The 18476-nt window shown below is 42.4% G+C and overlaps 1 protein-coding gene across 1 annotated transcript; it reads right to left on the bottom strand.

Moving 5' to 3' along the window:
- Positions 1 to 1139: 1139 nt before the first annotated feature.
- LOC311150067 (oxysterol-binding protein-related protein 2-like) lies at positions 1140 to 5427 on the bottom strand. Its single transcript, XM_084187333.1, has 14 exons — positions 5341 to 5427; positions 4851 to 4977; positions 4563 to 4677; positions 4390 to 4465; positions 4025 to 4159; positions 3774 to 3871; positions 3417 to 3599; positions 3186 to 3293; positions 2983 to 3072; positions 2666 to 2786; positions 2245 to 2364; positions 1992 to 2115; positions 1795 to 1885; positions 1140 to 1657 (listed from the first exon to the last, which is right to left on the bottom strand). Exons 2-14 carry the CDS (start codon positions 4885 to 4887, stop codon positions 1555 to 1557), a joined length of 1401 nt encoding a protein of 466 aa, XP_084043459.1. The 5' UTR covers positions 4888 to 4977; positions 5341 to 5427; the 3' UTR covers positions 1140 to 1554.
- Positions 5428 to 18476: the final 13049 nt, after the last annotated feature.

Below are 18476 nucleotides of genomic sequence, written 5' to 3'. Positions count from 1 at the left end.
ATTGTGGAGCCCAGGTCATCTGATGCAGCACTCCATCACTCTCCTTCTTGATAAAATAGCCCTTACACAGCCTGGAGGTGTGTTGGGTCATTGTCCTGTTGAAAAACAAATGATAGTTCCTCTAAGCCCAAACCAGATGGGATGGCGTATCGCTGCAGAATGCTGTGGTAGCCATGCTGGTTAAGTGTGCCTTGAATTCTAAATAAATTACAGACAGTGTCACCAGCAAAAGCACCCCCACACCATAACACCTCCTCCTCCATGCTTTGCGGTGGGAAATACACATGCGGAGATCATCCGTTCACCCACACCGCGTCTCACAAAGACACGGCGGTTGGAACCAAAAATCTCCAATTTGGACTCCAGTCCAAAGGACAAATTTCCACTGGTCTAATGTCCATTGCTTGTGTTTCTTGGCCAAAGCAAGTCTCTTCTTCTTATTGGTGTCCTTTAGTAGTGGTTTCTTTGCAGCAATTCGACCATGGAGGCCTGATTCACACAGTGTCCTCTGAACAGTTGATGTTGAGATGTGTCTGTTACTTCAACTCTGTGAAGCATTTATTTGGGCTGCAATTTCTGAACGTATCCTCTGCAGCAGAGGTAACTCGGTCTTCCTTTCCTGTGGCAGCCCTCATGAGAGCCAGTTTCATCATAGCGCTTAATGGTTTTTGCGACTGCACTTGAACTTTCAAAGTTCTTGAAATGTTCAGTATTGACTGACCTTTATGTCTTAAAGTAATGATGGACTCTTTGCTTATTTGAGCTGTTCTTGCCATAATATGGACTTGGTCTTTTACCAAATAGGGCTATCTTCTGTATACCCCCCTCCCCCCCCTACCTTGTCACAACACAGCCGATTGGCTCAAACGCATTAAGAAGGAAAGAAATTCCACAAATTAACTTTTAACAGGTGACTACCTCATGAAGCTGGTTGAGAGAATGCCAAGAGTGTGCAAAGCGGTCATCAAGGCAAAGGGTGGCTATTTGAAGAATCTCAAATATAAAATATATTTTGATTTGTTTAACCTTTTTTTGGTTACTACATAATTCCATATGTGTTATTTCATAGTTTTGATGTCTTCACTATTATTCTACAATGTAAAAAATAGTACAAATAAAGAAAAACCCTTGAATGAGTAGGTGTGTCCAAACATTTGACTGGTAGTGTAGTTTTATAAAACCATGGGTACAATAAATAACACCATCAGAGATGAGAGGGATTCTTCCAGTTAATTAGCCAGGCGGCCCAGACCATTTAGGAAGACTGAAAATGGTCTTTCCTTCATCTAACCGCCTTAGCCTCAATTTTCAGTCTTTCACATTGCTAAAATGTTCTCTTTGTCACTTGCAAAATACAAATAAATAATTGTCACATACATATTAATTTCTTGATTCCATCGTTGTATTGGGGGAGGTTTGTCTAGGTTGGGAAAACCGTAATAATTGTGGCCTCAGCTGCCTCACATTGTAATGCTGAGAACAAACAGGATAATCAGGCCTACATGAATCCATTATGGGTGGTGATGGAAACCCTTCTAGTCCCTCCTACCCCCATCAGTAAATGTTAGGACAGTCTGTGTAATTTCTATCAAAGTAACCCCCTGTGTACAGCAAGTCCTGGGCTCCTGTGTGAGGGTTTGTTCCCAACCGAAACCACCTGTAAAGTTCAAAAGAAATGGTACAGGAATTTGTTTTAAGGGAATTATTCAATTAAAATTGGAATCACATTAACATGACAACACATTCACATTTCAGGGCATACTTATACTTATTATTGTTGCATAGTGAACACACCTGGTTGACCACTCTTCTTCATCCTTGGAACGTTCCTTGCGTGCAGCTCTCTGTTTTTCTTCTAGCCTGTCCTTCTCTACACTTGCTGTGTCTGCAATATACAAACCCATGTGCTCCATTTTGTTTGGTTATCAATTAATCTTGAATGTTGTTATTGAATCGTGTGTGTGCGTCTGTCTTTCAATGCGAGTCATTACCCAGGTCTCCATTCTCCATGGCTCTGACGTCAGGTCTTCGACGGCAGTCTGTGGGTGCCAATAGCCTCTCCATACCAGGCTCCAGCTCATTCAGGGTCATGGTGAAGCTAGTGAAGTTATACATCTATACCACAGAGAGACCAAGGATGAGAGTCAGGGTTAATTAGGTACACAGGAGAAACAGTAAGTAACACAGATAAACACCATATCCCGAATGGCTCACTGTGTGTGTGTGAGAGAGAGAGTGTGTTACCTCTTCAGAATGTGCAGGTCGTGGGGTTATTCTCCACAGTAAGGTACTTCCTGTTATCACAGAGACGGTCTCTTGAACCTCAGGCATATTCTCAGTCTCCTGTTCTCCAGCACTTGGCTCCTACATACAAGACTATACACATTAGCCTACTATAAACTACAGACAGTTGCATTTACACAATCTTTAAAGCAACATAAAGAGCCATCTACCATAACACACTATACGACAGTCATAACTAGAACTGCTGTAGCACACTATGCCTACAGTATTTACAAATACAATACCTCCACCAATAGCCACTGCATGTTTATGTGAATGGAAGAAACACCATTTTAGGAAAATCATTTCACTTTTTTTTTGTTGTTGCCATTGGGCTGGTTTAAGAACAATTCTTGGACAAATCACAAGTCTGAGTGCTCACCGGTTTATTTTTCTTAACATTTCCCTTCTCTGCCTTCTTCTTGTTGGCTTCATACACCTTAGGCTCCACACTGTACATACACTCTGTCCACTTCCCATACAGCACACGTCGCTTCTTCTTACTGTTTCCAACACAATGCAACCAAAGTTAATTTAGGACCAACCACACGAAACAGTGAGATACAACTTAAAACATGCAGTCGTATTGCATGTCAATGCTGACAGAATGCATAACAACTGACATATTACTATGACTTAACAAATTCCTAATTGTGGGATGATTAAGGCTGATGATGTTTGACTCCATTCTTCTCTCACCTCTTATCCTGAATGTAACCCTCCACTTTGTGCAGATCCTTCCCAAACATGCCGCACGGCTTGAAGTTCAACACACACTTATCTCCCGTGCTGACCAATCCGAAGAGGCAGGAGGGAGAATATTAACATATTGTAGTAAATTCAATCAAATAAATAATAATAAACGTTTGTCGTGAATAAAGGTTTGGTATTTGCTGTCTTACTTATGGTTGACTATTTCCACAGTTCCGTATTGCTCAATCCAGAGTTTGCCCATGATGATGTTATGTACACAGCAGAGAGGGTTTGTCCATGTATACGCCTCTTTATGTCTGCAACAAAACAAGTCGTTATTAAATCACTAGCTGTTGATGTGAGAGAGTCTGTATGTATGCTTAGTAAACACAGATGTCAACATACATACTGCATACACTTTCTTACACACACACACTCACTTGAGCAGCTCCAGGGTCATGGTGCCTTTAGGCTCCGCCTCCACGCTCTTGCCCCAGAACTTGAGTTTGGGGTAGATGGAGCCATGGAACTCAAACTCCTGCTTCAGAGACTGGGCATGGAAGGCACTGATAGGTGGATGGTGACTCACTTGTTCTGAGATCAACCTGTACCCCTCGTCCTCACTAAGACAGACAAAAGCACGTTAAAAAGAGCATACTCGACACCTCAACAATAAATAGATTATCCAAAGAGATTCTACTTATTTAAACTGTCCTCTGAAATCAATAAAAATCTAAAAAAGGTTTCCAGAAAAAGAGGTACAGTATGTTTACTCTTTTGAAAAATGCAAACAGTACCGTGTGAGTTCATAGGTCTCTCCCAGCAAAGGATTAAATGGCTTTCCAGTTCTGTCCCATTGAGATGCCACAGAAGAAACTGCAAAAGCAGCTACCACCTGATAACACAGGAGAAAACAAAGTCTGTCATTGTGTGATCCTATTCTTCACTTCCCCGTGAGTGATCCTATTCTTCACTTCCCCGTGAGAGCAGGTAAAACAATAGGCTTTGTGAGGAGAGGGTGTCAGTGTCTCCCATCTGTTTTGTTTACCTGCATGCGGTCTATGGAGTCTGACAGGGTGCAGGCTTTGTGGATGAGGTAAGTGTGCTCCATGTACTCTGACATTCTCTGGAGGAAACTCAGGGGCTCGTTGAACACGATGGGCATCGTTATCTTCGACAGCTCCTGTGTAAACGCAGCAAAGACAAATTAATAGAGTCATTAATAGATCATGCTTGTTTATTACATTTACCCTAAAGCATTTGTATGAACTCCTCTGTAAGATGTGGCTAAAACAGAACGTCATCCATTTTGTATCTTTGTTATGATTTCTGTTTGTGCGTCTGTATAGTGAATGGTTTTAGGGGCATAGAAGTGTTCCAGATATCTTAAAGGTATTATATCTACATCCTCACCATGCCAATGCATTTCTTTAGTATGCCCCATACACTGTAGTCACATCTGGAGATCATTGGAGCAGGCAGGGTTTTCCTGTAATAAACACCAACACAAAGACACAAAAACAATGGACACTGAATACATATGCAAACTGTGATGCTACAGGACATAGCATCCTTTGCAACCTCACCTGCGCTCCCACACTCCATTTTCCTGTGGTGTGCTGGCATTGGATGAATGCTTGCTGTCATACACTAGGGCATCTTCAAAATTGACCTCACAAGAGTCATCATCTGATTCAAGACCTGAGAGATACAATAAAAAAGGGTCACACATACACTAAGCAGTCTCCCTTAAAGACACACATACACCTCCCTTAAAGACAGTCACAGACGTCCGCTATTATAAAGACATAGTTATTATTCTCCCACCTATTACCTAATATATTTTGTATTACATTTCTAATGCATGCACCCACCCGTCTCAGCATCGTAGAACTCCTCCTCGCTGTTCATTCTGAGCAGTATTGTGCAATGTCACTCAAAACATATCTTAATTTTTTGGCCTGGTACTTGTGGTTCAGGCTATCCAAGCCTCACAGACACCTGGAAACAAAAACACACATTACCATCCATCAGTGAGTGCCACAAGAAAAAAAGAAAAAGAAAAAGTTATTTTTACAATTTTAAATCAATTTACTTATCATTGCGAAATACCCTAGCTTGTTGACCTGTGATGGCTGGCTAGCAACTAGGACCACTATCTAGCTACAGTACTACCGTAGCCAGCTCCAGCTAAAGTTAGCCAACCAGCCAGTTACTCCAATGGCTTTGGATTTTGCGACAACTGCGCGCCAAGTGAGCTGGTGCTGGATCACAGATTTAAAACGGTTAGCAAACGTCAGCTAACGACTGAAAGTGCCTAAATACAATGTAAAGAATTTAAGAAATGTAGTAAATGTGATTTACCAGCGTTTCAAGGTCCAAATGTGTTGCTGTACGAAAACATAAACAACGAAGAGTGCACTCGGCTTGAAGAACTCTAGGGGGCGGAAGTGGGCGGTAAGGGCGATGCTACTGATAGGCCTGTCAGCCAATCCCAATCTCGGTTTCTAGTCCTATCATAGACAGTGCAAGAAAAATAGAAATAGAATGGACAGAACGAATAAAGGTCTAAAATTAATTTCTGCATTGATCATTAAGAAATGCACCAGATTCTCAGAGTTTAGTGATGGACATCAATTCCATATTGCCTAATATGGGTATCTATTCAGTAGCCTAATATAGGTCTAGCTGTTTATTTGGAAAGCCAGTTCAAATTCAGATTTTAATGGACAACTATCCTAAATGATTGACATCAGCCTAGAAAATGTTTTGCACAGAACCATCTCTTGACCCTCCTACCATTATGTCCAATGGGAGAATAGTGAATCATGATGGGTAGGGTGGAGTACAGTGCCTCTCCGTGGACAAGACACTGAAAAAGGGCAGGATAACGGGTGTTATTTATAAGCGCTATAATAAATCACGTTATCTGATATTCTATCTTGACAGGTGTGCGTTCAAGCGTCAGTGTTGCAAAAGTTTTAGTTTCTATTCTGGCCACGTGAGGGCGTAATTGATCGAAAAATGAACATGGGCGCACTGGGGACTACTGGACCTCAGCAGACGGAGCTGAATTGAGGAGGCCTACACACACTGGATGGGCTGTTTAATTTTCCCATACATCTGTCCAGAAATAATAACCAGTTTCCATGGCTAAATGTAGCCCATCACAGCAATTGAATAAATTAAAATCGGGATTCCAATGGTAATGCCATTGACGTACCCCATCATTTGCAACAGTACACGCGCAAAATATGGGCGGGGTGTGCTTAAATGTCTGGCCCGGTTTAAATCAAGCAGTGTGACAGCATACTTGATCGGCTGACTGAAAGAAGGAAGGATAGATCCACAGCGCACTTCAGTTCATGCGCGCTCTGTGCTAAAGTCTGGATTTTGCGATTCCACAGAAAATAGCTGTGGCAATTCTGTTATAACTCATTGTTTATTTTGTTGGACTCAACAAAACATGATAGACTGTATAGATTAATTTAATGAAATTCTTCGTTTTATGCACTCCTTTCAATAAAAACGGACAAGAAATGAACAGCAGGGATGGTGACAGTCCCGTGCCAAAACAGGCGCACCGGGGACAAAGACAGCCCAAGGCGCATAAGGTTTTCAGCATGAAGAAGAATCGAACCCCATCGAGTGTGCAAACCAAAGATGCCCCTGGCTCATCCAGGTCAACCGGGACTATCCGGCGCATCGTGGGCAAAGGGAATGAGATGAAATCGGAGAAAGGGACGTGTACAGGAAAAGGCGCGCCATCCGTTACCGAGTGCCAAAAGAATCAAAGCACACCTAGGAAACTATCTGATGCCAACAATGGTTCGGAGGATTTGAGCAAGGACTCAGATTGCGTCTCGGGGAAGCTATCATCCTCGGACAGCAGTTCTGAAATTTCTGACTGCACGGAGGGATTTTTGACTGCATCAGAGGGAAACCAACTTTCTGCGGACACTCTGTCTCCAAGCAGCGAGACTGGGTCATGTGTTCGAGACGGAGTGGCAAATAGTGGCAGGTCGAGTGGGAATGCTCTAAACAGTGTATCCGATATGAGTACTGGAGGCAACCCATTCACACGGATAGGCCTATCACAGGACAATTCTATCATGCATTCTGGTAGGGATGGAAACCATTCTCCTGGAAGTGGAGGGTCCCTTCTTGCAACCCTTCCCTCGCTGAATGTCAGCGTAGCATCCCTGTCTTATTCAGAACTGACCGGGGAGCTCGTGGACGAGACGCTGGAGGATCTTGTCAGAGAAAACGACGATTTGAGATCAGAAAATGAGTATTTGAAAGTAAGATGATTCACTTAATTGGCATGTCATTACGCGTAACAGATAGCCCTTTTATTATTTCACACATTTCCTCAAGTCTAGGGGCTTGGCCCCCTTATCATAAAGAAAAAAAAGTTGAATATTGACTGATTTGAATAGAGTTGAATACTGAAGTAGGCTATTGAAACAACAACGCAGGCACGCTCGTGACATTAATTGTTGTCAGGGTTAGAGGGCCAGACTTTCCTTAGCAGAGCCGATTAGATAAGTTATGTAATTGGCCGTGTCAACCTTAATTACTTACACGTGATTGCAGGAGCAGCACGCTCAGGCAAGGAGCATCAAAAGTCATTATTCACAGTGGTTGTGTATCCCAACCTGGGTAGTTCAAGTTTGGGGTAAATCAAATACCGTATAAGCCTGCACATTGATCTGGTACTGGTACTCCCAGTATATTGCTTTTTAAAACTGCATCGTTAGAACGGGCAAAGTCTACATTCGTTGTATTCGGCGCATGTCATGTTAAAATTAGATTTGATACACACACAAACATTAGGAGCTTGACTAAGAAAAAAACGATTTAAACAGTTCCACCTTCAGAACTGACACTTGGTTGTGCATAAAGTAGCCTAATAGAACCTAATAAAGTAGTCTGATGATGATGGCGATGACAATACTGTTGTTGATGTTGATGCTGCTGTTGAGGAGGCTGATTGACATTATGTCTTTGGTGTCATGTCCAGGATGAGATGGAGGAGCTGCGCTGTGAGATGCTGGAGATGCGGGACCTCTTCCTGGAGGATGAGGTGTATCAGCTGCAGGAGCTGCGGCTGCAGCTGGAGCAGGCCAATAAGATGTGTCGTATCCTGCAGTACCGCCTCCGAAAGGCCGAGCGCCGCAGCCTCAGGGTGGCCCAGACTGGCCAAGTGGACGGGGAACTGGTCCGCTCCCTGGAACATGACGTCAAGGTGAGGCATCTCTGTGTGTGTGTGTGTGTGTGTGTGTGTGTGTGTGTGTGTGTGTGTATGAGTGGCGTAAGTTCAGCTAAACCTAGGGCATGGCAAAGTGGGGTGTGTAGAAGTACACCCAACAGTTGAAGCTCATTTACTGTGTTTCTACACAATTTAGAAACTGTAAAATGCTATTTGGAGAACAGCAAAAATAAACAAAAATGTCCCACAGACATTATCACCGCAATATTAGGTTTATAGGTCTGTGGTATGGCGTGTACAATATACTACTCAACCTCATTATACATAGGCAACATTGACTCATTTAGCCTACTTGTGGAACAGTGCATACAGTGCAACATGAAATAGATGCATAATACACGCTATCAAGGCCGACTTCAAATACCGACATTAATGTGAAAGTAACCGGAGCATAAAACAGTTGACTGCGAATGCAAACAATACCAGATAAATCCTAAATATGCATTTAAATAAAAGGCATACATCAAAGGAATTACTTAGGCCTACAATCGACAAGGATGCATAAAGACAAACAAACTCGTCCAAGGAATGAAGAAAAATCTACACATTAAGGCAGCGCCCGTGATTAAGCACCGCTGAATGGGCAGCGCCTCCGTAGGCATAGTGGAGCTCCGTGGAGTGTGACTGAATGGACAGCGTCTCTGTCTAGTAGCCAGCTAGAATTAGGCTATTCAGTTTGTGGGCAGTTAGACATTTTTTGTGTACAGTTGAGAAGCCTACAATGAAAATCATAACTGGCACGCAGATCTTTAGAAATTGTAGGATCAATTGTAAATTGGCACGCATATGAAAAAGGTTGCAGACCCCCTGATATGAAGTCACCCTTGTGGAACGGCGCATACAGTGTACTATGACAGTGTCATTGTCTTATGCGCTTCCCACCAATATGTATAATGTAATCTGGTTGCTGATTATATACAATAAAACAGCCCTACATCGACACTATAGCTAAATTATTTAGCAATATTTAATGACGTTTTGCCAGCAAGATTGATCTGTTAAAATATCTATTTTTAATTCAGGAAGCTGGACAAGCAAGACTGATAGAGTGAGAGGTGGTGTAATTAATACTCAGGGAGAAAAAGGTGTAGATTCACGAGCAGAGCGCGGCAGGTGTTTATTACGCCTTCGCAAAAGGCAGGAATCGTGGTCACAGGCAGGCAATGGTCATACACAGGTAGGCAAACAGGCAGGAGAATTAAAAACTAGGACTGAAGGCTATAACTGCTTCTCACAAACGACCTAGGAAAAAGCTTAGTAGAGTCAAAACGAACAATACCTCACAAGGCACAAACAGAATGAACTGAACTAAATAAGGAGCTAATGAGACCAGGTGAGTAACAAACACAGGTGAAAACAATGAACAAAAATGAAAGACAGGGCTACGTTCAAGAACACAAAGAAACAGGGCTACGTTCAAGAACACAAGGTTGACTAAGAAAATAAATACAGAACCTTACAGGTGGAAATGCATCATACCAGACAGAGGCAGGTAGGTATACAGAAAGAAGTTTAAAAAGCTCATTAATTAGTCATCATTAATTATTTGCATGATCTCAATTATCATTCTGTCACTGCATGACAATGCACATTTTTTATAGCCTACAATTGTTATTGTCTTTGAAGCCAAAAACAAGACACGTATTTTTGGGAAATGCTCTAAATACCAAGCGGTTCAGTTGTAAATGTTCATACCAATAGGCTTACATGAAACCAAAATTGCACTAGCCTACTGGGTGAATAAATTAAAATACAATTAGGTTTACAGCTATCACAACCTATATTTTAATAGCAAATTAATAGATCAGTTTACTACTTTTGTGAAATAATTATTATCCCATTATTATAAAAAATTAATAATATTCATATTTATTTTTATTCCGATTTTTCAGGGTGTGCTGCAGCACCCTCAGCACCCCTACTTCCCGCGGCTATGTGTGCGTGCATGTGGATTGCTCACTCAAAGGAACTTTTTGATTTTCAGGCATCTTTCTCCTATAGGGATTGTACAGTAATCCCTCCATCTTTCGCTATGTTGCACAATGTTATCAGTGGGGTCGAGTGAATCATTATGATTCCAGTCAATGTACAAAGCCCCTTGAAAAGCCCTTTGAATGGCTGTACCAAATTCCACTCTACTGTCTCATGAGTCCAAAACGTTTTAGAGCAACTGCACTGCCCACATCCTATGACTAGTGCACATTAAACTGTAATTAGAGTATTTAACAATGTTATGGCTCAGCTACATCCTGTCAGATGTGCTTCAAAAAGTTTGAAGTATGTATTTTGAATGAATGTGTGCGGCAGCTTTTGTTTGTGTTTATATGTTGTGGTGGAATAGTCAACTTGTGTGACAAAGATACATTATATCAAGCACACAAAAAAATGCTGTGTTGTTTGGATGACCCAACTGCTGGGCTGCAGGCATTGGGTCACTTAGTTGGGTTGTTTAAAAAAAGAAAATCATCAGAAGACTGGAGGCGTGGCTTAGTAGGGACGTGGCATTCAGATAGTTATTTTTGGCCACCCATGATAAGATGACGGCGCTGAGGAGGGCGCTCGTCTTGCCGTTTCCTGCTCGACGTTCCTTTGTTATGGCTATTTTTGCATTAATTATTACTTTGTTTGCTCAGAATGTTCATGCAATAATTTTCTATGACCGACAAACACGTCTGGATCATGAATTGGAAGCTACACACTTATCTCTTAGCCTCCCAGATCTTGAATACTACATTCGCTTCTTTGTTCCCCGCACAGCGGGCTTAATTGTTTCTCCTGGCCCAGATGACCTAAGGCAACGCCAACAACAAAGAAGAGGAAGGAAAAGGGGACTCCAAGCTAGGCTGAAAAGATGGGCTACACTGCCTCCTCTTCCTAGTATCCTGATGGCTAATGTCCAATCGCAGGAAAATAAATGTTGTGAACTCAGAGTAAGGCTTCAATCGCAACGGGACATCAGGGAATGCTGTGTCTTTGCTTTTACTGAGACGTGGCTCACGGACAATACACTCGACTCTGCTATTCAACCAGACGCCTTTCCATATTCCGAATGGATCGAACGGCGGCTTCTGGTTATAGTCAGGGGGGAGGGGTATGTTTCCTCATAAACAATTACTGGTGTACTGAAGTTGAAAATATCATGAGCTCCTGTTCAACCGACCTGGAGTTTCTGATGCTAAAATGCCAACCCCACTATATGCAGAGGGAATTCACTTGTGTTCTTATAACAGCTGTGTACATACCACCACAATAAAACACCAAGGCGGCACTCAGTGAACTTCACAAGATCATTAGCCAGCAAGAATCCTCTCACCCGGAAGCAGTCTTTATTGTCACGGGGGACTTTAACCAAGCCTGTCTAAAACACATTTTCCCAAAATATCACCAACATGTATCCTGCCCCAAAAGAGGATCCAGCATGCTTAACCATATATACACAAACATCCGTGACGCGTACAAAGCCATCCCCTGCCTCCACTTCGGCCAATCAGATCACGTCTCTCTGTTCCTACTCCCCACCTACAAGCAGCAACTCAAGGGGAATCAACCAACACAGAGACTAGTGAGGCGCTGTTGAGGATGCTGATTGAGATGATGTCGTCTTTGGTGTCATGTCCAGGATGAGATGGAGGAGCTGCGCTGTGAGATGCTGGAGGATTATTTTGAGAACAGTGATTGGAATATGTTCAAAGATTCATCCACCCAGGACTCATCCATCAACATTGAGGAACACTGAGTGTACAAAACATGAAGAAAACCTTCCTAATATTGAGTTGCACCCCCCCCCCCCCCCCTCCCCCTTTGCCCTCAGAACAGCCTCAATTTGTCGGGGCATGGACTCTACAAGGTGTAGAAAGCGTTCCACAGGGATGCTGGCCCATGTTGACTCCAGTTGTGTCAAGTTGGCTGGATGTCCTTTGGGTGGTGGACCATTCTTGATACACATGGGAAACTGTTGAATGTGAAAAACCCAGCAGCGTTGCAGTTCTTGACATAAACCGGTGCACCTGGCACATACTACCATACCCCGTTCAAAGGCACTTAAATATTTTGTCTAATATTTTGTCTTGCCCATTCACCCTCTGAATGGCACAATCCATGTCTCAATTGTCTCAAGGCTTAAAAATCCTTCTTTAACCTGTCTCCTCCCCTTCATCTACACTGATTAAAGTGGATTTAACAAGTGACATCAATAAGGGATCATAGCTTTCACCTGGATTCACCTGGTCAGTCTATGTCATGGAAAGAGCAAGTGTTCATTATGTTTTGTGCACATCGTCAGTCACACGCTTCATTAGGAAAGGTGTCGATGTTGTTGTACCCACAATAACAATCCGGACATACCTCAACCTAAAACCCTGGATGAACGGAGATATCCGTACAATGCTGAGAGCCCGTACTATAGCATTCAATGTCAGCAGAACAAACCCCAATGACTCGATGGCATGTGACGCATACTATGCAAGCAGGTATGAGCTCTGCAACTCCATTAGGGACGCAAAAAGACAATACAGACTCAAACTTCAATTGATGTTCGACAACTGAGACTCGCGTCACATGTGGCAAGGACTACAGACTATCACAGACTACAAAGGCAAATCCAGCTGTGCGGTGCACACCGAAGGCTCCCTCCCATACGAGCTTAACACATTCTATGCTCGCTTTGAGGCAGACAATACTGAGCCATCCAGGAAGACTATCACTGCCCAGGACGACCAGGTGCTTTCGCTCTCCGAGGCTAACGTGACGAAAACGCTAAAATGAGTGAATGCTCACAAAGCCGCTGGCCCAGATGGCATCCCTGGCCACGTCCTCAGAGTGTGTGCTGACCAGCTGGCGGGCGTCTTCTCTGACATCTTCAACCTTTCCAGGCTGTAGTCCCCACCTGCTTTAAGGAGACCACCATCATCCCAGTGCCCAAGAAAAACAAGGTGACATGCCCAAATGACTAGCGTCCTGTCACGCTAACCTCAGTCATCATGAAGTGCTTTGAGAGGCTGGACATGGCCCACATCAAGGCCAGAATGCCAGGCACACTGGATCCACTCCAATTTGTCTACCACTCCAACAGATCCACGGAAGATACCATTTCCATTGCTATTCACACGGCCATAACACATCTGTTCATTGACCATAGTTCAGCATTCAACACTATTGTTCCCTCCATGCTCGAAACCAAGCTCAGAGCCCTGGGTTTGGACACCCCCCTCTGCAACTGGATCCTGTACTTCCTGACGGGCAGACCACAGAGTGTGAGGATTGGCAACAACACCTCCTCCACACCGACACTTAACCTTAACCCAGGGGTGTGTCCTCAGTCCTCTGCTGTACTCCCTGTCCACCCATGACTGCGTGGCTTTGCACGACACCAACTCCATCATCAAGTTTGCTAACGACACCACGGTTGTAGGTGAGTCAGCCTATAGGGAGGAGGTAAGTTAACTGGCATTATGGTGTCATTACAACAACCTCTCCCTCAATGTCAGCAAAACAAAGGAGTGATTGTTGACTTCAAGAAGCAGAGGACGGAACATGCCCCTATCCACATCAACGGAACTGCAGTAGAGAGTCACGAGTTTTAAGTTCCTCGGCATCCACATCATTAAGGACTTGTCATGGACCAACAACACCACCACTCTTGTCAAGAGGGCGCAACAGCATCTTTTATGTCTATATTAGATTATGGGGATATCTAAATGCTTGCAGCAGCGGCTACACTTAAACCACTAGATGCTGTTTTCCATTGTGCCCTTAGGTTTATTACTGGTGATGGTTATAGAACTTACCATTGTGTTTTGTATCAAAAAGTGGGTTGGGCTTCTTTGTATGTAAGGAGAGAGCAGCATTCTCTTGTGTTTATTTACAAAGCACTCATAAAGTAACGTCCTATGTCTCTATCATAATTCATTCAATTTAAACTTACAAATTACCAAATTTGGTCACAGGCTTGGATAACACTGGAGGCCCCTTCGGTCTCCACAGAGTTGGGTAAAGCTACTTTTCATTTTTTTGAGATCTCTGAAATTAGATGTTCTGGTCCCCCTTGGTCAGTTCAGAGAAATGATCAGAGACCTCTATGATGATAAATGTGTCTGTTTTTCTTAATATATTTTGTAATTTTGTATATACAGTTGAAGTCGGAAGTTTACATACACTTAGGTTGGAGTCATTAAAACTTGTTTTTCAACCACTCCACAAATTTCTTGTTAACAAACTATAGTTTTGGCAAGTCGGTTAGGACATCTACTTTGTGCATGACACAAGTAACTTTTCCAACAATTGTTTACAGACAGATTTCACTTATAATTCACTGTATCACAATTCCAGTGGGTCAGAAGTTTACATACACTAAGTTGATTGTGCCTTTAAACAGCTTGTAAATTTCCAGAAAATGATGTAATGGCTTTAGAAGCTTCAGACAGGCTAATTGACATAATCTGAGTCAATTGGAGGTGTACCTGTGGATGTATTTCAAGGCCTACCTTCAAACTCAGTGCCTCTTTGCTTGACCTCATGGGAAAATCAAAATAAATCAGCCAAGACCTCAGAACAAAAATTGTAGACCTCCACAAGTCTGGTTCATCCTTGGGATAATTTCCAAACGCCTGAAGGTACCACGTCCATCTGTACAAACAATAATACGCAAGTATAAACACCATGGGACCACGCAGCCGTCATACCGCTCAGGAAGGAGACGCGTTCTGTCTCCTAGAGATGAACGTACTTTGGTGCGAAAAGTGCAAATCAATCCCAGAACAACAGCAAAGGACCTTGTGAAGATGCTGGAGGAAACAGGTACAAAAGTATCTATATCCACAGTAAAACGAGTCCTATATCGACATAACCTGAAAGGCCGCTCAGCAAGGAAGAAGCCACTGCTCCAAAATCGCCATAAAAAAGCCAGACTACGGTTTGCAACTGCACATGGGGACAAAGATCGTACTTTTTTGAGAAACTTTTCTGAGAACTGTTTGGCCATAATGACCATCGTTATGTTTGGAGGAAAAAGGGGGTTGCTTGCAAGCCGAAGAACACCATCCCATCCGTGAAGCACGGGGGTGGCAGCATCATGCTGTGGGGGTGCTTTGCTGCAGGAGGGACTGGTGCACTTCACAAAATAGATGTCGAGGAAGGAAAATTATGTGGATATATTTAAGCAACATCTCAAGACATCATTCAGGAAGTTAAAGCTTGGTCGCAAATGGGTCTTCCAAATGGACAATGACCCCAAGCATACTTCCAAAGTTGTGGCAAAATGGCTTAAGGACAACAAAGTCAAGGTATTGGAGTGGCCATCACAAAGCCCTGACCTCAATCCTATAGAACATTTGTGGGCAGAACTGGAAAAGCATGTGTGCGAGCAAGGAGGCCTACAAACCTGACTCAGTTACACCAGCTCTGTTAGGAGGAATGGGCCAAAATTCACCCACTTATTGTGGGAAGCTTGTGGAAGGCTACCCGAAACGTTTGACCGAAGTTAAACAATTTAAAGGCAATGCTACCAAATACTAATTGAGTGTAAACTTCTGACCCACTGGGAATGTGATGAAAGAAATAAAAGCAGAAATAAATCATTCTCTACTATTATTCTGACATTTCACATTCTTAAAATAAAGTGGTGATCCTAACTGACCTAAGACAGGGAATTTTTACTAGGATTAAATGTCAGGAATTGTGAAACTGAGTTTAAATTTATCTGGCTAAGGTGTATGTAAACTTCCGACTTCAACTGTATGTTTGATGTATTTATGCAGGGCTCATCTGAAAAAGAGACCCTAGTCTCACTATGACTTCCCTGTCAAAATAAAGATGTAATAATAATAATACTTCCAAAGGCGGCTGAAGACATTCGGCATGCATCCCCGGGACCTCTCCAAATACTACTGCTGCACCATTGAGAGCGTCCTGACCGGTTGCATCACGGCCTGGTACGGAAATTGCTCCGTCCACGACTGCAAGGCCCCCCAGCGTGTGGTGACGACAGCCCATCATCAAGAACCCCACACACACCAGCCACGACCTATTCTCTCCCTTACCGTTGAGGCAGACGGTATCGGAGCATGAGGTCCGATACCAACAGACTCAGAGACAGTTTATATCTACAAGCCATCAGACTGGTGAACACTTGAACTGGACTGACCACCTGCTCTGATTCTCCGAACCTTGGAACACATGCAAACATACACACACACACACACACACTCATGCTACACACACATCACAACTGCTGCTACCAGACTCTTCTTATACTGCTCAATTTATACACTTGCCCCCCATCCCACCCTTCCCCAATACACGTGTAAATATTGGACTATAAATTGTGCCTTCCTGTATTATACTTATGCAAAAATGTATTATTCTATTCTACTAAGCTATTTACTTTATGTTCGTATTCGTATCTTTTATTATTTCTTATTGTTGTTGGACTGTCGAGAAGGAACCTGCAAGTAAGAATTTCATTGGACGATGTATACTATGCGTATCACGTACATACGACTAATAAAACTTGAAACTTGAAAGTAAATAACATTCCGGTTGTGTTGTATTGTTATCATATGTTAAGGTTGAACACTGACACTTTTGTAGTTTAAACAAGGCTTACACAAGTGTATGAGTTCCTCACGAGCGTATGCATATCCGAATGTTGGGATAGTTACCACTTTGTTACAATATGTAAATATGCTGAACAAAAATATAAATGCAACAATTTAAAAGGTTTTACTGAGTTACAGTTCATATAAGGAAATCAGTCAATTGAAATACATTAATTAGGCCCTAATCTATGGATTTCACATGACTGGTCAAAGATATCTTTAAAAAATGGGCCTCAGGATCTTGTCACGGTATCTCTGTGCATTCAAATTGCCATTGATAAAATGCAATTGTGTTCGTTGTCCGTTATCTTGGCAAAAAATAAATGCTAACTAATTGGGATGTAAACAAATTTGTGCACAAAATTTGAGATAAATACGATTTTTGTGCGTATGGAAAATTTCTGGGATCTTTTATTTCAGCTCATGAAACATGGGACCAACACTTTACATTCGTTTATATTTTTGTTCAGTGTAATAATGTTATTAATTTTATATTAAAATATATAATGTGCAAAAATATTCAAGGATTTTATTTTTTTGTAATGTACAAATTTAACATGATGAACAGGAATGACATTTAAACTAGTGGGATTACCTGAAAGCCACGCCCCTAATAGGCCACGCCTTCTGAAAATAACCTATGGATTACATTAAAAAAGACCCAGCATGAAAGTGAATAAAAAGCCAACTGATGGTTGAAATAGCCCATGTTTGGGTAATCCAAACAACCCAACATGTAGAGATATTCATGCAACCCAACTGGCTGGGTCAGAATAACATTTTACATTTACATTTTAGTCATTTAGCAGACGCTCTAATCCAGAGCGATTTACAGTTAGTGAGTGCATACATTTTTTCATACTGGTCCCACGTGGGAATCGAACCCACAACTCTGGCGTTGCAAGCGCCATGCTCTACCAACTGAGCTACACACACTGGGTTATTCTATTTACCCAGTGCTGGGTTACCAAATAACCCAAATTGGGTTGTTTTTCACCCATTATTTTTTAGAGTGCATGATCACTCTGAACACTTTGTGGGTTGAGTGGGTACTGGGCAGATCACTGTGGAAAGTTTACTGGTATGTGGGCTGATTCCTCCGTTGGAAGTTGCAATGCTCAGTTTATTTGCACAGCTGTATGTGGTAATAGAATGCCAACCAGCAGCATGGCAGTGAATTTGATACCCTTGGCGTCCCCCTTCTTCACTCCTCACATTTTTCAAACGCATGGATTTTCTCTTTCTGTGTATTCCCACCAAGTTTAAATCGTAGGTATTTTTAACAAATGGCAAAAAACTTTAGCTTACACTTGAAGTTTAGTATCTGCGTTAAATATATTTTCTCTTGGAGAATGAATATCTTCCACAATATAATCAGTTAGGGGGGAATTCCGACCCGAGTTAAGCGCGCGCAAATGAAACGTAATTCCCTTTTAATGCACTTTTCTCTCTATGCATATTCTGACCTTGAACTTAAAGGGATACTTTAGGATTATGACGATAAAGCCGTATTATCTACTTCCCCAGTCAGATGAACTCGTGAATACCATTTTTATGTCTCGGTGTGCAGTTTGAAGGAGGTTGCTAACTAGCGCAAGAGCAATTGTTAACTAGCGTTAACACAATGACTGATA

This window comes from Coregonus lavaretus (assembly GCF_964263955.1).
Source record: "Coregonus lavaretus genome assembly, chromosome: 22".
In the NCBI taxonomy this organism is placed as follows: Eukaryota; Metazoa; Chordata; class Actinopteri; order Salmoniformes; family Salmonidae; genus Coregonus; species Coregonus lavaretus.
This window is presented reverse-complemented; position numbering and strand designations above follow the sequence as displayed.

Coding starts and splice junctions, on each gene's coding strand:
- LOC311150067 (XM_084187333.1), bottom strand. CDS start 4,887: ATGAACAGCGAGGAGGAGTTCTACGATGCTGAGACGG. Junction 3,872..4,024: donor ACTCCATAGACCGCATGCAG/GTAAACAAAACA, acceptor CTGTGTTATCAG/GTGGTAGCTGCTTTTGCAGT. Junction 3,294..3,416: donor ATGACCCTGGAGCTGCTCAA/GTGAGTGTGTGT, acceptor GTTTTGTTGCAG/ACATAAAGAGGCGTATACAT.